A 22,881-nucleotide genomic window follows, 5' to 3' on the forward strand; every position below is an offset into this window, starting at 1 on the left:
CTCCAACAAAGCCCCACCTCCTAATAGTGCTACTCCCTGAGAGATTATGGGGACCAATTACAATTAGACTACCACATTCCATTGCTTGACCCCATAAACTTAACAATATCATAATGAAAATTCCTTTCGTTCAAACTGAAAAATCTCCAGAGTCTATCCCAGTCTCACCAATGTTTTAAAGTCCAAAGTTTCTTCTGAGATTCATGCAATCCCTTTTTTTTTATTTTTTCTCATTTTTTTATTAAAAATTTCCATCTCCTCCCCTCCTGCTCCCCCTTCCCTCCCCTACCTTCCACCCATACCCCCACTCCGCCCCTCTCCAAGCCAAAGAGCCATCAGGGTTCCCTTCACTATGTTAAGTCCAAGGTCCTCCCAGCTCCTCCTAAGTCCAGGAAGGTGAGCAACCAAACTGACAAGGCTCACAGTGAGCCCATCCATGCTGTAGAGTTCATGCTCATTGCCATTGTCCTTGGTTTCTCAGTCCTCCTCCACCGTCAGCCACATTCAGAGAGTCCGGTTTGTTCCCCTGTTCCATCAGTCCCATTCCAACTGGACTTGGTGGTCTCCCGCTAGATCTGTCCCACCGTCTCAATGGGTAAATGCACTCAACTTGTGCAACCGCTTTGGAATGCAGTGTGGAGGTTTCTCAGGAAATTTGGGATCAACCTACCCCAGGACCCCGCAATCCCACTGTTGGGAATTTACCCAAGGGATGCCCAATCATATTACAAAAGCATTTGTACAACTATGTTTATAGCAGCATTATTTGTAATAGCCAGAACCTAGAAACAACCTAGATGCCCTTCAGTGGAAGAATGGATGAAGAAAGTGTGGAATATATACATGCAATCTCTTAATTGCAATCCTTTACAAATTCAAAATAAACAGATCACATCCTTCCCACAAGTAATGTCACATGACAGACATTACCATTCCAAAATGTAGGGAAGGGAGTATAGTGAGGACATACTAGAATATTGAAAGACTGACAGCCAGCTGGGCAAACTACAAACTCTGCATCTCCATGCCTGATGTCAAATCAGTCTTCAGATCTCCTACTCTGTTCAGTTTTGCTGACTTCAATAGACTTATTTCTCTTAGACTGGTTCCACTGTCTGTTAGTAACTCTCCTGGGCAGGTATCCCATGACTCTGACATCTCTAACACCTTGGGTCCTCAAGGCAACCCAGGCTTCAATTCCACAGCTTCACACAATGGTCTCTAGGACTCTATTTTAGGGACATCCCTGACACATGCCTGGCCTCTGCAGCTTTTTCTAGCCATGCAGCCAAATTCTATAGCTTTTTCTTTTAGCCTAAATTCTGAAGTCAGTACCACCTTGCTGAAGCTGCTAAATTCTTCTGCTTACTTGAGTAGAACATGGTCCCATCATTCAGTTACATCTTCATCAGCTTTCTGTCCTTTGCTACCTAACCTTGGCTATCCTGATACTTGTTCTGTAGACCAGGCTGGCCTGAAACTCAGATTCACCACCCTTCCCAGTGCTGGAAATAAAGGTGTGCCTTACCAGACCTGGCTCAAACTGTTCTTAATTCCTTTTTACATGTTGGAAATATAGCTGGGTGGGATCTGTTCCTGTGATTACCACTCGTTATATTCTATTTCTTAACCCATTTATTCCTGAACACAAAATGTAACAGTATTCCATTTCCTGGTGTTCTTTTTCTCCTCAAAATTCACATTTTGCAATTTTCTCAGCTCAGCTTACTCCTTCTCTTTATAAATCTTCATTAGAGTTACCACTAATAACCACATGGCAAGTCTATTCTACACTATTTTAAGATGTCTATTGTTTATGGAATTAATTCAAAAGAGCATCATGCCAATTCCTTGGTAAAGGGCCCAATGCAGCCACTTAACTCACCAAAATTTTGCAAGAATGATCAAAGGCAATATACTCAAATTTTCCTCCTCTGACATCTATTGAGTGAGCACCTAATATTTCAAATAACTTAGCACCTCTGTCGTCGTTTCTCCTGCTAATATGGCCCATTAAGCAGAACTTAAAGTATTTCATGCTTCCATAATGCAAAGTAACATAGTCCAAAGTCTTCTAAATTAAAACATGGTCATGCCCACCCCACAGTGACATAGGTCCTCCAAAACTGTCTTGGACACTCTAACAAATCCATACCTCTTATTAATGCCACTCCCCATGAGAATATGTTGACCAAACATATTCAAACTATCATATTTATAGATTATGTCAACTCCCTACACAGGCTAGAAACCTCCTAGCCCGCAAGAAGCCAAGCCTACATCTGACACTCAGGGCAACATGCTACCACCAGAGTCCAGCCATTCCACTAAAGCATGTCCTGAATATTCCAACACAGCCTAAGAACAAGAAGTTGATCTTTTTGAATTAGTATTTAAGACCTTTAATGAGAGTTGTTGGCAGGTTGGTGACATAATTCAAAGAACATTAAAGGTATATTGAAAAAACCAAACTTTAACAAATAAAACCCCAACACATGTGTTAGGCAAAAACATGCTGCATAGTTACTGCTGATATTTCTAGTGTATCCGGGTAGCTGTCCAAAAGCAAGCTCTTGAGCTTAATTCCTTATTGGTGGTATTTTATATGCTTTCTTGTTGGATGATGAAGCTGCATGATGGTATAGTTGGTAAACTGGCCTTCATTCAGCCACACCCTAATCAGTCTTGGGGGTAGACAGCTTCTCATCTGGTGGATCTGATGCTTTTGATATCTCTTTCCCACCCTGTGGCTTGGGGTTCTCTGGGCGTCTTCGTTGGTGATTGATGTTGTAGGGATTTTGACGTTGAGGTGGCTGCTGACCTTGGTTCTCCTCTCCTTGATTTTCCACATAGTGTTCATTGCTGTCCTCTCTGGGCTGTCTTTGGCGAGGAGGGCCCCTGCGGAACTGTGTTCTGTAATTACGATACATATCCGGTCTAACTGGTACACTTCGCCCGTTTGTACCATGGTGGCCAGCACCCTCCATCACGTGTCTTTGCTGGACTTGTTGAGCTTGGCCTTCATGAGTGCATTCTGATTGCTCCTTCTTTTCCCCACTCTTGGTATTCCCGTAATATTTCTGGGAATTGCGTGGACGACCCCTACGACCTGGATAGCATCTATACTGGTTATGCTCTGAAGCATGTTTACTGCCTTGAACAGGCAGTCCACCAGGACCCATAACATTTGCAGCCTCTGCACCCTTTTCCCCTTCAACAATATCAAACTCCACAGACTCTCCGTCTCCTACACTGCGAAGGTGCTTCTTGGTGGCATATTTCTTTATGGCAGACTTGTGTACAAATATGTCTTCTTTGGTGTCATTTCTGTTGATGAAACCGTAACCCTTCTTTACGTTGAACCATTTCACTGTCCCCAAAACCTTCCTTGCGATGAGTGTCTTCTCCCCGAAGGCTGGCACTGCCGATGTGAGACTGCCTGGGATGTCACTGTCTGTGCTGCTGCTCATAGAGTCAGGCTTGGTGTCTGCAGCACTGAGGATGGCGCCAGGGGCAGCAGCTGGCTGCTGGGTCTTGGCCTCACTGTTCATGGCTGTTGTTGTGTTGACTCCAGTCTGCAGGGACTGCTGTGTCTCCTCCAGTGGTGTATTGGTGACTAGGTCAGCAGCCTCGGTGTTGTTCTCAGGGCTCTCTGGGGCCAGCTGTTCATTCCCGGTGTCCATCGACCTCAAGAAAATAATCTTAGTACCAACTTTGTGATGAGGATAGAGGTCCTTAAAGAGAGAAGAAGGGTATTCTTAAACAAACCAAGGAAAGGACAACCACAAAATTAGAGGTTATCAGCAAATCCCTTAAAACAGGATAAGAAATTCAATTACAAAAACAAACAGAGGTTAGAAACTATTCAAGACATGAAAATTGGAATAGAAGCACTATAGAAAAATACAAACTGAGGGAATTCTTCATTTGGAACATCTGGGTAAACAAATAGGAAATACAGATGCAAGCATCCCTAACAGAACACATGAGATTGAAGAGATAATTTCAGGTAGTAAAGACAAGAAAGAAGAAATGGATTCATCAGTCAAAGAAAATGTTAAATCTATACAATTCCTAACACAAAACATCCAGGAAATCAGTCACATCATGAAAAGACCAAACCTAAGAATAGGTATCAGAGGAGAAGGATCCCAGCCCCAAAACTCAGAGAATATATTGTACAGAATCATAGAAAATTATCCTGACCAAAAGTAGGATTTGACTGTAAAAATACAAGTAGTTTTCAGAAATACAAAAGGATGGATCAGAAAAGAATGACCCCACTCTACCTAATAAACAAACTCTAAAGTTGCAGAATAAGAAACAAATATTAAAAGCTGCAAGGGAAAAAAGCCAAGTAAAATATAAAGGCAGATATATAAGAATCACACCAACTTCTCGATAGAGACTTTAAAAGCCAGAATGGTCTGGACAGCATTCTTTCAGATAATAAGAGCCTATCGATACCAGCACAGAGTAATAAACCCAGTAAAACTTTCATAGATGGAGCAAATACAATATTTCATGACAAAGTCAAATTTAAACAATTATCTTTCTAGAAACCCAGTCCTACAGATGGTGCCAAAGGAAAAGTCCAACACAAGGAAGTTAATGACACCCATATAAACATAGGTAACAGAAAATCTCACACTGACAAAATCTATAGAAGCTGTATATGGACACACACACACACACACACACGAACACACACAGACACTCACACATAGACAAACACACACCAACACACACACTCCACCATGACCTCTACCACCAACATAAGAACAAGAAGTAACAGTCAGTGGTCATTAATATCTCTCCACATCAGTGTACTGAATTCATCAACTAAAAGACATTGACTAAAAGAATGGATGTGACACCAGGACACTTTCTTTTGCTGCATACCAAATCCCCCCTCAACATGAAAAGTAGATATTGCCTCAGAATAAAGGATTGGGAAAAGCTTTTCCAATCAAATGGGCCTAACAAGCAAGCAGGTATACCAATTTTAATATCTCACAAAATAGACATCAAAGAAAAATTTATGAAAAGATATGGTGAAGGATATTTCATATGCATTAAAGGAAAAATCAACCAGAATGACAGTCCAATTCTGATCACATCTGCCTCAAATGAAGGACTCCCACTTTTATAAAAGAACCTTACTAAAGTTAAAATCACACATCAAATAGTGGGAAACTTCAACACACCACTCTCACCAATGGACAGGTCTTTCAGACAGAAAGTAAACAGAGAAATAATGGAACTAACAGATGTTATGAATCAAATGCACCTACTGGATATCTACAGAACATTTCATCTTAACTCAAAAGTATAATCCTTCGTCTCAGCACCTCGTTGAGCCTTCTCTAAAATTGATCACAGACTTCTTCACAAAGCAGGTCTCAACAGATACAAGAAATCTGAAGTGACCCCTGTAACCTATTAGACCATCATAGCTTAAAGTTGGGTTTCAATAACAACAGAAACAATAGAAAACCCAAAAACTCAGAGAAACTGAACAGCTCTCTATTGAATTACCACCCAGTCAATGAAGAAGTAAGAAAGAAATGAAAGACTTCCTAGAATTCAATGGAAATGTATGTACACCTTACCCAAATTCATGGGACACAGTGAACATGGGCTAAGAGGAAAGTTCATAGCACTAAGTGCCTACATAAAGAAATGAGAGAATTCTCATACCAGTGACTTCATAGTACACATGAAAGTTCTAGAACAAAAAGAAGCAGCCACACCCAAGAGAAGTAGACAGCAGGAAATAATCAAAGTCAGAGCTGATATAAACAGAAGAGAAACAAAGAAGGCAATGTAAAGAATCAATTAAACCAAAGTTGGTTCTTTGAGAAAATCAATAATAAAGACAAATCTTTATCTGTACTCACTAAAAGACACAGAAAGAATATCCACATTAGCAAAATCAAAAATCAAAACGGAGTCATAACAATAGAAACTGAGGAAATCAAAAGAATTATTAGGTCATTATTTAAAAATTTTACCTCACAATTCGAAAATCTGAAACAAATAGACAATTTTCTCTCTGTAAACGACATACCAACTTGCAATCAACATGATATAAGTAATTTAAACAGACTTATGACCCTCAAGGAATAGAAGCAGCATTTATAAATCTACCAACCAAAAAGTGCCCAAGTCCAGATGGTTTCAGCACAGAATTCTATCAGATTTTTAAAGGAAAGCTAACAGCAATACTCCTCAAATTATTTCAAAAATAAAAACAAAAGATATATCTCCATAGTCATTTTATGAGGTCATAGTCACAGTTATACACAAACCACACAAAGACTCAACACAAAGAGTATTACTAGACCAATCTTCTTCATGATCACAGATGCAAAAATACTCAATAAAGTGCTTGCAAAGAGAATCTATAAAACATCAAAAAAAATCATTCACCATGATCAAATGGGCTTCATCCCAGAGATTCAGCGATGGCTGCACATATGAAAATCTTCCAATGTAATCCACCATATAAAGAAACTGAAAGGAGTCTTCAGGCTGGGGCTAGTCTCCCTGGCTACTGCCTCTCTCTTCCTACCCCACCCAGCTTGCACCCAGAAAAACCGTCCCTTCTTCCTCCCCTCTTCGGGTTCATAACATCTCCAGCTCAGCCCGATCAGGGCGCTGGGACTGTGAAGGGAGTGCAACCAGTGGACAGGAGTTTTTTTGTTTCAATAGCTTGCCTGCAGCAAGGTAGGCTCTCTCCGAACTCACTGGCCAGCAAAGACACCAAATATTAGTACCAGAAGACACATCTGGGAGGTGAGTGACTTCCTGACCCCTAGGCAGCAGTCTAGGAGATGCACAGCCACTACCTGACTACCTACACTTCCTAGTCTTCTGGCTGGGGCTAGTCTCCCTAGCTACTACCTCTCTCTTCCTACCTCATCCGGCTTGCACCCAGAAAAACTGTACCTTCTTCCTCCCCTCTTCGGGTTCATAACATCTCCAGCTCCAGGACGCTGGGAATGTGTAGGGAGTGCAACCAGCAGACAGGAGTTCCTTGGTTTCAATAGCCTGCCTGCAGCAAGGTAGGCCCTCTCCACACTCCCTGGCCAACAAAGACACAGGATCTTAATACCAGAAGACACATCTGGGAGGCGTCCCTCGCCTACAAGGAATCCCTGATTCAGTGCTGTGGAGTCCCTTCTGGATGGCCTTCCCTAGTATATTCAAGTGTCCTGCTCCTGTACCAAGGCCACCTACCCAGAGGGGTGAAAGGCTGCCCTCCAGGCATGTCTGAGGATTCCAGCAAGGGAGAGCTGTCTCCTTCAGATTGTACTGCAAGGAATAGCTCCTGCTCTGGCACTGAGGAGATCCACCCAGATTCAGTCAGAGCAAAGATTGGACCAAGTCACTCCTAGCTCCATTTGAAGGAAGAGATGGGCAGGCACCAATGAAAGGACTCCTCCAAAAACCCGAAAGGCAACATGACATCACCAGAATCCAGGGATCCTGAAACAACAAGAATTGAACACCCTACTCCAAAAGAAATGAAAGAAATCGACCTTAAACAGTACTTTATGAAAATAATAGAGGACCTTAAAGAGGAGGTAAAAAACTGCCATAAAGAAATGGAGATGACAAACAAAAAGGTAGACGAAATAAATAAATCTCTCAAAGATACCCAAGAAAAACAAGAAAAAGCAATCAAACAGGTAAGGGAAACCGTAAAAGACCTGAAAAATGAAATGGAGGTAATGAAGAAAACACAATCTGAGGGAAGACTGGAAATGGAAATTCTGAGTAAATGAACATAAACTTCAGAGACAAGTATTTCCAACTGAATACAAGAGATGGAAGAAAGAATCTCGGACTCTGAAGATACTATAGAGGAAATAAATTCACAGATTAAAGAATAAAACAAATCCAACAAATTCTTAACACAAAACATCCAGGAAATCTGGGACACCATGAAAAGACCAAACCTAAGATTAATTGGAGTGACAAAGGAGAAGAATTACTCATGAATATCTTGCCATACTCATGAATATCTTGCATATCACCATAGAACCTTCACCTGGCATTGGATGGAGAAAATGACAGAGCCCCACATTGGAGCACTGGACTGAGCTCCCAAGGTCCCGATGAGGAGCAAAAGGAGGGAGATCATGAGCAAGGAATTCAGGACCGTGAGGAGTGCGTTTACCCATTGAGACGGTGGGACAGATCTAACGGGAGACCACCAAGTCCAGTTGGAATGGGACTGATGGAACAGGGGAACAAACCGGACTCTCTGAATATGGCTGACGGTGGAGGAGGACTGAGAAACCAAGGACAATGGCAATGAACGTGAACTCTACAGCATGGACGGGCTCACTGTGAGCCTTGTCAGTTTGGTTGCTCACCTTCCTGGACTTAGGGGGAGCTGGGAGGACCTTGGACTTAACATAGTGAAGGGAACCGTGATGGCTCTTTGTCTTGGAGAGGGGTGGAGTGGGGGTATGGGTGGAAGGGAGGGGAGGGAAGGGGGAGGAGGAGGGAAGGAGATGGAAATCTTTAATAAAAAAATGAGGAAAAAAAAAGAAAACTTCCCCAACCTAAAGAAGGATGTTCCTATGAAGGTACAAGAAGCCTACAGAACACCGAATAGACTGGATCCAAAGAAAGCATCCCCACACCATATAATAATCAAAACACAAAACATACAGAATAAAGAACAGATATTAAGAGCTTCAAAGGAAAAAGGTCAAGTAACATATAAAGGAAAATCTATCAGAATTACACCTGACTTCTCAATGGAAACCATGAAAGCCAGAAGAGCTTGGATAGATGTGCTACAGACACTAAGGGAACCTAGTGCCTAGACTACTATACCCAGCAAAGCTTGCATTCACAATCGATGGAGAAAACAAGATATTCCAGGACAAAAACAGATTTAAACAATCCGTAGCCACAAATCCAGCCTTGCAGAAAGTAATAGAAGGAAAATCACAAACCAAGGAGTCCAACAATGCCCACAATAACTCAGACATCTAGCGACCTTTCACCAGCACAACTCAAAGAAGGGTAATACACAAACTCTACTACAAAAAAAAATACCAGAGTTAACAACCACTGGTCATTAATATCACTGAATATCAATGGACTCAATTCACCTATAAAAAGGCACAGGCTACGAGATTGGATATGAAAACAGGATCCAACATTCTGCTGTTTACAAGAAACACACCTCAACCACAAAGACAGACATCTACTCAGAGTAAAGGGTTGGGAAAAGGTTTATCAAGCAAATGGTCCTAAGAAACAAGCGGGTGTGGCCATACTAATTTCTAACAAAGTTGACTTCAAACTAAAATCAATCAGAAGAGATGGAAAGGGACACTTTATACTCATAACAGGAAAAATCCATCAGAATGAAGTCTCAATCCTGAATATCTATGCCCCTAATATAAAAGCACCCACTTATGTAAAAGAAAAATTACTAGAACTCAAGGCAGCCATCAAACCACACATATTAATAGTAGGAGACTTCAACACTCCTCTCTCACCAATAGACAGGTGAATCAGACAGAAACCTAACAGAGAATTAAAAGACTTAATGGAGGTAATGAAACAAATGGACTTAACAGACATCTATAGAACATTCCACCCAAATAGGAAAGAATATACCTTCTTCTCTGCGGCTCACAGAACCTTTTCGAAAAATGACCATATATTCGGTAACAAAGCAAACTTCCACAGTTACAAAAAATATTAGTAACCACCTGTGTCTTATCGGATCACCAAGGATTAAAATTAGAATTCAACAACAATGCTACCCCCAGAAAGCCTACAAACTCATGGAAACTGAACAGTCAACTACTGAACCACACCTGGGTCAAGGAGGAATTAAAGAAAGAAATTAAAGTCTTTCTTGAATTTAATGAAAACAAAGACACAACATACTCAAACCTATGGGACACAATGAAAGCAGTGCTAAGAGGAAAGTTCATAGCACTAAGTGCCCACTTAAAGAAAACGGAGAAAGCACTCATTGGAGACTTAACAACAAACCTGCAAGCTCTAGAAAAAAAAAGAAGCAGATTCACCTAGGAGGAGTAGAAGACTGGAAATAATCAAACTGAGGGCAGAAATCAACAAAATAGAAACACAGAAAACAATCCAAAGAATCAATGAAACAAAAAGCTGGTTCTTGGAGAAAATCAACAAGATTGGCAAACCCTTAGCCAAACTAATCAAACGGTAGTCATCAGACAGGCTTCCTGCAGCAGCTGTGGAAACAGAAGCAGAGACTCACAGTCAAACGTTAGACTGAGCTCAGGGAATAATGCTGAACAGAGGGTAGAAGGACTGTAGAGACAGAAGGGTCCAGGACATCCCAAGAAAACCTAAAGCATCAAGTAACCTGGGCTCATAGGGCTCACAGAGACTAGACTGACAGTCAGGGAGCCTGCATGGGACTGCCTTAGGCACTCTGCATACATGTGGCAGTTGTGTAGCTTGGTTTTCTTGTGGGACACATAACAGTAGCAGCAGGGACTGTCTCTGACTCTTTTGCTGGCTTTTGGGAACCTACTCCTCCTACTGATTTGCTTTGCCCATTCTTAATACAAGGCGCGGTTCTTAATTTTACTGCAACTAGATTAGCCATATTAGTCGATATCCATGGGAAGCCTGAGCTTTTCTGAATAGAAAGAGGAAGAGTGAATAGGAGGTGTGCAGGAGGGAGGTGGGGGAGAGGTGGGAGGAGAGGAGGGTAATGAAATTATGGCTTTAATGTAAAATAAATAAATATTTCTAACAATTGATAAATGAATGAAATAAATGAATACAGAATGGGGCACAATTCTAAACGCTTTGGCCATAAAACATTTATGGAAACCTGTAATGTATCACAGACAGGCACCTGAGAAAGCATACTTTTCGCTTAGAGGAAGCATATAGACTGTGCTTGGTTTGATTTTTGTAGTGTAGGAATCGCCAGGTTTTCAAAAAATGCAGCTAGTTCTTAGAAAGAAAAATGGAAGTACCTCTTCAACTTGTCTGCATCCTCCATAGGAGTGTGGAGACCCTGACATCCAAAGCAGCATGACATGCCCTAGCTATGAGTCCTCTGCTAGAGGCATGTAGATTATAAGTGTGGCGGATATAAAACGGCAATGGCATGTTTCTGCTGCCTTGGTGTGCACGTTCAGGAAGAAGGAGACATGGGACAGTCAGGTTGTTCCTGTAAAGATGCCATGACTAGTGGAATCCTCCCCATCCGTGCCTCATGGGCAACTTGTGAATTCATTGCCCCACAGATGTGACTTCCTCATTCAACAATTGCAAGGTGGAGGCATAGAGTTCACAAAAACCTCGTTCTGTATCTGTTTGGTTCTGTCTATTGAGAATAGCTGATTGAATACCCAGGAGTGACTGAAACCCTGGAACTCTCCTAAAGACTTGTTCCTGGTTGAATTTCATATTTCATATATCAAAATCTCCTTTGCCAGAGAGTATGCAGTACCAGGCAGCAGAGGGACACAGCATTTAAAGGATAAACTGCTTTTAATAGTACATACTGGCATGAAGTTCCTACCATCTAAAGAATGCGAAACAATATAAATTCAAACTGAGAGAACGGGCAGACAGATGGCATCAGCCTCTTCATTTCTTCAACCTGCCCCTATCATTGTAACTTGAAAGCAAAACAAAACCAGGAGTATCCAAGGATCGGTTGTGCAGAAATATTAAAAAGAGAGAAAGAAAATGAACTAAAAAGAAAAAACTTTAATGCGTATATATTGCACAATTTTCTTTATCCATTCTTCCATTGTGGGGCATCCAGGTTGTTTCCAGGATCTGGCTATTACAAATAATGCTGCTATGAACATAGTTGAACAAATCTAGACAATGGGACTGATCTAATAAGAGCTCACCAAGGCCAACAGGACTGGGACTGATGGAGCATGTGATCAAACCGGACTCTCTGAACGTGGCTGACGAGGAGGGCTTCCTGAGAAACCTAGGACAATGGCACTGGGTTTTGATTATACTGTATGTACTGGCTTTGTGGGAACCTGGTCTGTTTGGATCCTCACCTTCCTAGACCTGGATGGATGGAGGAGGAACTTGGACTTCCCACAGGGCAGGGAACCCTGACTGCTCCTTGGACTGGAGAGGGAGGGAGAAGGGGATGGGGAGGGGAAGGGAACTGGGAGGTGGGGAGGAGGTGAAAATTTGTAAAATTATATAATTTAATAAAAAAGAAAAAATCTTGCAACAGGAGTGAAAGAATCCCAAGAAGGTAAAAAATTCTGTTTTTCCTTCAGGAAAAAATAAACTGGAGATACAATGGAGAAAGAGCAGGCTTCAAGAGGCAGTGTAGCCTGCACCCAGCTTCTACCCCACACAAGATGGCTCTTGGCCTCCAGCTGTTGCATCTGCTCCCTGCAACATCTTTTCTAGCCTTGGCAATCTATCCCTCGGGTCCTATGTGGGATGTGCTTTCCCACGATTTCCTTGGGCTACTGCAAAATCACAGGAACTTTCCTAGTCTTGCTGTCCAAAGGGCCACTTGCATTTGTCTCCTGGCTAGTGTTTGAGGTAAATGGCTGGGAAAACTCTTTTCAAACCTGTAACTCTAGCAAGTGCAACAATGTATCATAATGAAACAAAACAAAGCTGAAAAACTAAAAGCAAACAGGAGACCATAGGATTCATCTGTCTCTTCCTTGGTTTGACATGAAATGGGTGAGGTGATCTCCTGAAGGACCAGTGGCACCGTGGAGTTTTGTGGGTGCCACCATTATGGTTCACTGCATGTGTTTGCGTTAATCTTGACGGCAGTGGAGTACTTGACATTAGCTATGATCATGGTGTCACTAACCTATATGGTGCCATTGCATATGCTTGTCTCCATTGTGACATCATGGCCAATCAAGACCCAGCCAAATAACATGGTGGCCTTCATGTTGATTAGCTCTCCATCACGATGATGAGACTCCATGGTTACTGTCATCTTGGTGAGCTCTGCTCAATGATAAAACGAGCCCATTTCCCCATAAGGATACACAGTCCTGCGGGAGTCACACATATGACAGAATAATTGTGGACAGTCATTCCCATTCCTTAGCGTGGATAGAGGAGGGGATGTTCCTTGGTACTAGGTAGCCTAGTCATTTGGATGCAAATAAGGCAGTCAAGAAGGAGGAAGTAATTTCAGGGTCTCAAGTCAAGAAAGGTATGTCTACAGGTGTTGCCACCCAAATTTTGACTGTAAGTGCTACAGAATGTCATCTGCCTTATTTTGACCTTGTTTCATCTCCTGGACAGCCTGTTTCTGGGAAAGAACATGAAGGAACAGGCAGGAATGGGGAAGTGTGCTAACTGCCCACAGCTGGGTCTGTTGCTCTTGGCACAAATGGATAACCTGAAAGAGAACTGCTGTGGAATTATCTTTCCGTAAACGGCCAGTTTATGTTGCTTCCATTGGTCGATAATAAAAGCTGATTATTGTCTATAGAAGGGAGAATAAGGCTAGGCAGGAAAAGCAAACTGAAAATACTGAAAAGGTAGAGTCAGGGAGAGAGATGCATTCCATCTGGCAGAGGAACAAGTAAAGCCATGAAGACAAGTGGCAAAATGTAGACAAATAGAAATGGGTTAGATTAAGTTTTAAGAGCTAGTTAGTAATAAGGCTGAACTATGGGCCAAACATTCTATAATTAATGTAAGCTTTTGTGTATTTATTTGGGACCTGGTGATCAGAACAAGAAGAAAGCTCTGCCTCTGCTTCCAGAGAAGTTTATCTTGGCCCCATGCCGTCCCCATCAAGCACATTGTACACTATGACCAGAGAAATCTGTGCCCTCCATGTTGGCTGGAATCTATGACCTTTAGAAGCAAACTTGTAAAGAGTTAAGCCAATTTTAAAGCCTAAATATCTCTCTGAGGCTCTTTGACTCAGCTTGAAGAGCAAGTGCCTGTGCCCATGTGGTGTTTTCCTCCTGCAGGAAGATTTCTGTTGCTATCCAGAGGCACCATGACCATGGTAACTCTTATAAACTTCTTAAGGTGTTTTACATAATAGAAACAGAAGAGTCATTGCCAAACTATTTTTATGAAGCTATAGTTACCCTGATACAAAAAGCACACAAAGACTCAACCAAGATAGAGTATTACAGACCAATCTCACTCATGAATATTAATGCAAAAATTCTCAATAAAATACTGGCAAACCGAGTCCAAGAACACATCAAAACAAATCATCCATTATGATCAAGTATGCTTCATTCTAGAGATGCAGGGCTGGTTCAAAATATGAAAATCAATCAATGTAATCCATCATTTATATAAACTGAAAGACAAAATCATATGATCATTTCATTAGATGCTGAAAAAGCATTTGACAAAATTCAACACCCCTTTATGATAAAGGTCTTGGAGAGGTTAGGGATACAAGAATCATATCTAAATATAATTAATAGTTATATACCGGAAAACCAACAGCTAATATCAAATTAAATAGAGAGAAACTCAAAGCCATTCCACTAAATTTAGGAAAAAGACAAGGCTGTCCACTCTCACCATATCTCTTCAACATAGTGCTTGAAGTTCTAGCAAAAGCTATTAGGAAACATAAGGAGATCAAGGGGATTTGAATCAGAAAGGAAGAAGTCAAACTTCCGTTATTTGCAGATGATATGATTGTGTACATCAGTGACTCCAAAAACTCTTCCAAAGAACTCCTACAGATAATAAATACCTTCAGTGATGTGGCAGGATACAAGAGCAACTCAAAAAAAAAAACAGTAGCCCTTCTATACACAAAGAATAGAGAAGCAAAGAGAGAAATCAGAGAAACTTCACCTTTCAAGATAGCCACAAATAACATAAAGTATCTTGGGGTTACACTAACCAAGGAAGTGAAAGATCTATTTTGCAAGAACTTTAAGGCTTTGAAGAAAGAAATTGAAGAGGAAACCAGAAAATGGAAGCATCTCCCATGCTCTTGGATGGGATCATACTTAGGATCAATATATTAAAAATGGCAGTTCTACCAATGGCAATCTACAAATTCAATGCAATCCCTCTCAAAATCCCAACAAAATTCTTCACAGAACTTGAGAGAACAATAATCAACATTATATGGGAAAACAAAAAACACAGGATAGCCAAAACAATCCTATACAATAAAGGAACTTCCAGAGGCATTACCATCCCTGACTTCAAACTCTATTACAGAGCTACAATAATGAAAACAGCTTGGTACTGTCATAAAAACAGAGAAGTCAAACAATGGAATCGAATTGAAGACCCACATAATAACCCACAAACCTATGAACACCTAATTTTGGACAAGGGAGCAAAAGATATACAATGGAAGAAAGAAAGCATCTTCAACAAATGGTGCTGGCATAACAGGATGTCAACTGTAGAAGAATGAAAATAGATCCATATCTATTACCATGCACAAAACTCAAGTCCAAATGGATTAAAGACCTCAATATCAATCTGAACACACTGAACCTGAGAGAAGACAAAGTGAGAAGTGGACTGCAACACATGAGCACAGGAGACCACCTCCTACGTAGAACCCCAGTAGCGCAGACAAGAGCAACAGTGAATAAATGGGACCTCCTGAACCTGAGAAGCTTCTGTAAAGCAAAGGACATTATCATTAAGACAAAAAGACATCCTACTGAATGGAGAAGATCTTCACCAACCCTGCATCAGACAAAGGTCTGATCTCCAAGATATATAAAGAACTCAAGCAACTGGACATGAAAATTCTAATTAACCCAATTAAAAATGGGGTACTAAAGTGTAAAGAGAATTATAATCAGACAAAATTCAAATGGCCAAAAGACACTTAAGGTCATGTTCAACCTCCTTAGCGATCAGGGAAATATAAAACAAAATAACTTTGAGATACCATCTTACACCTGTCAGAATGGCTAAAATCAAAAACATCAATGATAGCCTTTGCTGGAGAGGATGTGGAGTAATAGGAACACTCATCCATTGCTGGTGGGAATGTAAACTTGTGCAACCACTTTGGAAAGCAGTGTGGCGGTTTCTCAGGAAATTCGGGATCAACCTACCCCAGGATCCAGCAATTCTACTCTTGAGAATATACCCAAGGGATGCCCAGTCCTACTGCAAAAGCATTTGTTCAACTATGTTCATGGTGGCATTATTTGTAATAGCCAGAACCTGGAAACAACCTAGGTGCCCCTCAATGGAAGAATGGATAAATAAAGTGTGGAATATATACTCATTAGAGTACTACTCAATGGTAAAATAGAGTGACATTTTGAATTTTGCATGCAAATTGGTGGAAATAGAAAACACTACCCTGCGTGAGATCACCTAAACCCATAAAAGATGAATATGCTATGTACTCACTTATTAGTGGAATCTAGCCATAAACACAGGACATTAAGTCTATAGTTCGCAAGCCTAGGGAAACCAAATAACAAGGTGAACCCAAAGAAAAACATATATAAATCCTCCTGGAAATTGGAAGAAAACAAGATTGCTCGGCAAAAGTTGGGAGCGTGGTGGTAGGGGTAGGGGTGGGGGTGAGGTTGGAGGAAGGGAAGAGGGGGAGAGAGAAAGGAGAAAGGAAGGACTGGCAACAGCTTGGGGGAGTTGGAGGGTGGATGTGGAAGAAGGGTGGATATAGGAGCAGGGAAGAAGCTATCTCCATTAAGGAAGCCATTTTAGGGTTGGCAACAGACTCGGCTCTAGAGGGGATCCCAGGTGTCCACAGGGATGTCCCCAGCTAGGTCCTTGCGCAGCAGAGCAGAGGGTGTCTGAACTGTCAATGTCCCACTATCACACTGATGTTTTTCTCTAATATCACCATAGAATTTTCATCCGGCTATGGATGGAGATAGAGACAGAGACCCTCATCAGAGCAACAACCTGAGCTCCCAAGGTCCAGTTGAAGAGGAGAAGGAGGGAGGAGATGAGCAAGGAAGTCTTAACTGCAAGGTGTTGGTCCACCCACTGAGACAGTGTGCCTGTTCTAATGGGAGCTCATTAAATCCAGCTAGATGGAGAATGAATGAGCATGCAATCAAACTGGACTCTGAATGTGGCTGACAGTGGGGACTGACTGAGAAGCCAATGACAATGGCACTGGGACTTGTTTCTAATGCATGTACTGGGTTTTTGGGACCCTAGTCTATATGGTTGCAGAGCTTCCTAGGCCTGGATGTAAGGGGAGAGTGTCTTGGACTTCCCACAGAGCAGGGTTCCCTGCCCTCACTTAAGGAGGGAGAGGGAGAGAGGAGGGTTTGTGGGGGAGCAGGAGTGGAATGGGAGGAGGAGAGGAAGTGTAAATTTTTGAATAGAAAAAAAATTAAAAAAAGAAAACATGTAACTGGGATGGCTGACAGTTCAGAGGTTCAGTATATTATCATCACAATGGGGAGAATTGCAGCCTGCAGGCAGACAGTGCAGCAGGGGTAGCTGAGAGCCCTACATCTTGCAGGCAACAGGAAGTCAACTGAGACACTGGGAGGGATACTAAGCTTACAAATCCTCAGAGCCTGCTCCCACAGTGACACCCTTCCTCCAACAAGGCCATACCCCCTCCATCACAGCCACACTTCCTAATCATGTCACTCCCTATTAGAATATGGGGGTCAGTTACATTTAGACTACCACACCTCCCTTCAGTGAGCTCTGACACTCAGGTTCTCTGCAGGTAAAGGGCATAGAAATAAAGAAGGGGGATCACATGTTAGCAGCAAGAAAGAGAGGATCTGCTGAAGATGCAATTTGTAGCATTCCTCTCACCTTAGCTGTGTCAGAGATGGGTATATTGGATGGCTGGTGAGCCTTGGGGCTTTCCTCAGGTGTTGATTCATCCCTTTCTTTGGGTGTCTCTTTCTTTCTTCACATTTTCGGGATCTCAGTTTGGACAAAATGCTTCCGTTCCTGCCCTAAATCCATAGAAACTCAGACAGCCCCTCTATCCCATCACACTCCTAATCCCTAACCTACCACATCTGTAAGGAGGACTTTTTTTTGTTTGCACAAATTTAATGTTTATTCCACATTTCTGTCATATTCCTGGATACTTCACCAATGTTACATGAGGAAAAAAAAAACAAAAGCAAAACAAATGAAAACCTGAACCAGAGTCAGTAATGTTATCCAAGGAGGGAAGCAAATAAATTAAACTCTAGCAGCCATCAGCAAGAGGCCAGCAAGGAGAACGCTGTGGAAGGACATGAGGTTGCTAGAAAACTGCAGACTTTCACCAGCAAAACACGCTCCTGCACGGAGTGGAGCAGAAACATATCTTTTCCTGCTAAGGTAATAGAAATGCAAGTTCTTTTACGAATATTGTGGAAAGGCAAATGTGTATATCATGGTAATTCTACACAGCTGTTACAGTGTGGGCCAGGAACGCACCTGAGGATTCTGGGGTGGTGTATACTGTTAATCTTTGATTGGGGTAGTGAACACACTAGCAAAAATTGGGGGCAGGAAGGGAAGAAATGAACACAGAGGTACAAGACAAAGGCGAATGAGACTTCTCTTATATCTTAGCAACATTTAGATGGAATCAAACTTCAGTGCAGTCCACTCTGCTTAGATGAGGCTTTGGTTCAGCTCCCAATCATCATTGTATGATGCAGTCTCCTGCGAGAACACTCAGGTGTCTTCTTAAACAACAAACCTATTTTTAGTGATGGAGCCTCTCATTGTAGCTGCATCTTCGTGGGACTGATAACCAATTACTATCTTTGAAGGAAGTCCTAACCTTTCCTTGTATACCCTCACTATGTGTGTTACTGAGTCTCTGTTTTCACACTCAGTAGTCCATATTGCTCTCTTATCACCTTTACCTCTAACACTGACAACAGCTCCACATACATCATCGCTGTAGTCATCAAAAGATTCTCCAATAAGGCACAGCAGTGTCTCTAGCCAAAAGCGGTCGAGGTCACTTCGTCTCTGCTGCTTGTTCAATGTAATGAGCCATTGACCACTCTGTTTGTTCTTCTCATCTTCCCACATAGGCTCAATACCATCCTTAAAAATGAGTAGTCACAGCCAGGCATTAAATTACTAGACAACTGGATATGGTTGTATAGAGCCCAAAAATCTTCAACAGTATCAAACTTGGAGATCAATCAAAGGTTTGCTTGCCAAGTTTTGCTTTCATCATTTTTTAAAAACTGGAGTGCCCACCTGTTCTGGAGAGGGTGTTTGATATAGTGCTCTGGGTTGGCAACCTCCTGACTGGATTCTGTTTTCTCCTCTTCTGCAGGTGGGGGATTAGAAGTAGGGGTGGTTTCCAGTTCCACAGTTGCCATCTTAGATCAATCTGATCGCACCAGGGGGACATTTCTTGTATCTACATTGAGAGTCCCTTTGAGTTCTGTATGATCGTGGACCAGTTCTCTAAAAGTAGAGAAAGCAGAGTTTAATTTGGGTTAAGTTTTCAGACGTTTAGATTCCCTAAAGGTGGAGCAATGGCAGGGCAGCAGGAACAGCTGAGCAAGCACACATCTCAAAGGAGAAGCAGGAAGCAGGGAGCCCACTGGGAAAGGCAGGAGTCTTTTGGAACCTCAAGCCTTGCCTACAGGGACACAGTGCCTCCCACAAGGGAAGATCTCTGTGATGGCTAGCTTTGTGTGAACTGGAAACAAGCTTGTGTCTCCTCAGTGGAGGAAACCTCAACTGAGGAAATCCCTTCACAGGATCAGAAGCAAGCCAGAAGGGCTTTTTCTTAGTTACTGTTTAATATGGAGAGGGCAGTCCATTGGGGGTGGTAGGAACACTGGGATGATGGTCCTGAGCTCTATATAAAAACAGACTGAACAAAGCACATTGAATAAGCCAGTAAGCAGTACTCCTTTGTGGCCTGAAAACTGCCTCAAGGTCCCTAGCCTGTTAGTGTTCCTGTCTAGACTTCCTCTGATGATCCAGTGTGATAAAGAAGTCAAGAGTCAATACATACTTTCCAAGTCAAGTTGCTGTCAGTCATGGTGCTTTATCACCGCAACAGTAACTCCAGCTAAGGCAGAACTTGGTTCCAGGGTCATAGAGTTGGGTGTTCCTGCAACTGACCTGACCATGCTACTTGTGTGAAGATTGAGGAAGTACTTTGGAATCTTGGGCTAGAAAAGCCATTGAGTGTTGAGTGTGCAGGGGACAGTTGGGTAGGGTCTTGTTAAAAAAGAACTCTGAGAGCCTTGGAGACAATGGCGGACTGGCTTGTGACCTTTCCAAGGGAAATTTGAGAGTCCCTTAAAGAATCTCTCTGGACCCTTGTGTTTCTTTCCACCAAGCATCTGCAGTTCTGGTCAGCTGACACAGTGGAGTCAGGTGTGGTCAAGAATAAAGCAGCATCATTCAGGGGACATCTCTGGTCAATACATAGAAGTTGATTTCCAAAGCGTGTTAAGGTTGTACTTCATGCTGGCAGCCAACCTAGGTCATTTGGAATACTCTCCCAAATGGGACTGCTTGTTAATGTATGAAGGGGCCATGAAGAGCAGCTGAGGCTTGGCACTGTGAGAGGCCAGAAGAGGCCATTGGAAGGTGCAGCCTCAGTAGCTGTTGAAACCAAGGCCTGAAGGGGTCATGCAGAGAAGTTGAGACTTGGCACCATGGACAGAGTGCAGGAGTGCTCTTGGGGAAAGTGCAACTCAGTTACATCAACAGACCCCAGAATTTTGGAGATGCCAGTGCCATGTGATGGTTGCCATGGACAGCAACAGACATGGAGCAGGTCTGAGCAGGTGATACAAGCCATGTGTGCTGTGGTAAGCCATGATGGAGCTCTGAAAGTCCTCATTGAACCCAGAAGCCTGACACTGAGGTATCTATTGTTGGGGTTTACTTTTGATTTGAGCAGGGAGTGGCCATGCCCTGCTTCTACACTACTGGAAATTCTTTAACTTATTGTGATATTACAGAAGACCCACAGACTGAACATTTACAGAAACTGGATTTTAGAGAGATTTATGATAAATTAGGGGATTTGGACTTTAAGTGCTTGGGTGTTTAATGACTGTGGGATGTTTAGAACTTTGATTCTAATATTGCTGGTGTTAATGTATGATCCTGGGATGAACAGAAAAGTGTAAGTTACCTCTGATCTATGATGTGTTTGTGTATCAACTTGGCAAGCGATTAGTTCTGAGGCTTAGTTTTTGTCAAGCTGACATAAACTAGAGTTATCTTAGGGTCTGGAAATCTGAATTCAGAAAGGCTTCCTTAAGTTCAGGCTGTAGACAGGTCTGTACCACATTTTATTAATTAGTGATTAATGGGGAGGATGCAACCCACTGTGGGTTGTGCCAACCAAGACCAGGTGGTCCTAGGTTTAAATGGAAGACTGAGTATGCCATGCGGAGCAATCCTGTAGGAGCACTTCTCAATGGCGTTTGTTATCAGCACCTCCTCCAGGCTCCTGGCTGTCCTGTTTGTGTTCCTGCCCTGAAAACCTTAGATCAGTGGTTCTCAACTTTCCTAGTGCTGTGACCCTTTAATATTTTTTCCTCATGTTGTGGTGACCGCAACACAAAATTATTTCGTGGCAATTTCATTCCTGTAATTTAGCTACTGTTATGAAATTTATATGCAGGAAATCTTATGTTTGTCCCCTGTGGGGGATCACAACACACAGGATGATTACTACTGCTTAGATGATGAATTGTGATTTGGAATAGTAAGCAAGATAATTCTTCCCTCACCTAGGTGCTATTCATCATGGTATCTAGTTACAACAGTAGCAAACCTAACTAGGACAACTTCCATGTCCTCCCTAAATAGCTCCACCGACCTGGGAAGCAGATGTTGAAACATATTAGCCTACAGTGGTCATTCTCACTCCAACCAGCACATTCCATTTCCTGGCCCTACGGCCTCCTGGTCACATCATAATGCAAAATGCACTTTGTTCAACTTCAAATGTCCACATAGTCTTTCCAAATCTCTATAATGTTTAAAAGAAGAGTCTGTTGTGGAACATTGCTTTAACTATATAAAGTTGTGTATATTTGCTTATGGTACAGAATATTACATTAACTGTGTAAGGTGGGTTCTGTTTCATTATGCAGCATTTGTTTAATTTTGTAAACATGTGTTACACTTTCTTTCTGCGTTAATTAACCACGTAGAGGTGTGTTGCTTTCCCTGTCTAAGGTACATGATTGCTCTAATAAAAAGCTGAACAGCTATAGCCAGGCAGAGGAGGGATAGGCAGGGCCTGCAGCTAGAGAGAAGGATTAGGAAGTGGAGTCTGTGCTAGAGGAGAATTAAAGGAGAGTCCAAAGGAGAAAGAGAGGGAGACTGGGGGCCAGCCAGGCAGATATAGAGGAACTACCCAGATATAGAGGAACCCTGGAAGTAGGACCCACAGAAAAAAAAGAAGGTCAAAAGCCCTGAGGAAAGATGTAGTTAAGGAGAATCAGGTAAACGTGTTGTAAGATAGAGAGGGATAAGGTAAGCTAAGGCTGAGCATTCAGAACTAATATCTCCATGTCATGATTGGGGAGCTGTTTGGTGCCCCCCAAAACCGTTTACAAGCGTCTATTATGAGACTCAAGGCAACGTCTTTCATTGTTAGCACTGTGAAACTAATAAAGCAAATATAACCTTCCAAAATATAATTCACAGATATACATTACCATTGGAAAGGGAGGAATGACAACATAGTTAAGACATACTGAAGCAGAGCAAGCCTGAAACTCTTCAGGGCAAAGTACAAATCCTGTATCTCCGTGTCTGTTATTGGGAGTCTTACATGGCTCCACTGACTTTGGCTGTTTTACTCTTTTGGATTTTGGAGGGGTATGTCACCCAGATCCCAAATAAATCACACATGAAGTGTTATTTTTTTCTTATAAATGCCTGACCTTAGCTTGGTTTGTTTCTAGTCAGCAT

At 42.1% G+C, this 22,881-nt stretch overlaps 1 protein-coding gene and 1 pseudogene across 1 annotated transcript; both read right to left on the reverse strand.

The window, feature by feature from the left end:
* Positions 1-2,675: 2,675 nt before the first annotated feature.
* Positions 2,676-3,551, reverse strand: LOC119804263 (Y-box-binding protein 1-like). The gene has a single exon (XM_038315735.1). It carries the CDS (start codon positions 3,549-3,551, stop codon positions 2,676-2,678), a length of 876 nt encoding a protein of 291 aa, XP_038171663.1.
* Positions 3,552-18,648: 15,097 nt separating this feature from the next.
* Positions 18,649-19,301, reverse strand: LOC119805306 (annotated as a pseudogene).
* Between the last annotated feature and the right edge of the window lie 3,580 nt (positions 19,302-22,881).

This window comes from Arvicola amphibius, chromosome X, assembly GCF_903992535.2.
Source record: "Arvicola amphibius chromosome X, mArvAmp1.2, whole genome shotgun sequence".
Lineage (NCBI taxonomy): Eukaryota > Metazoa > Chordata > Mammalia > Rodentia > Cricetidae > Arvicola > Arvicola amphibius.

Excerpts from the sequence above, each read along its gene's own strand:
- LOC119804263 (XM_038315735.1), bottom strand. The coding sequence starts at position 3,551 with ATGAACAGTGAGGCCAAGACCCAGCAGCCAGCTGCTGCCCCTGGCGCC.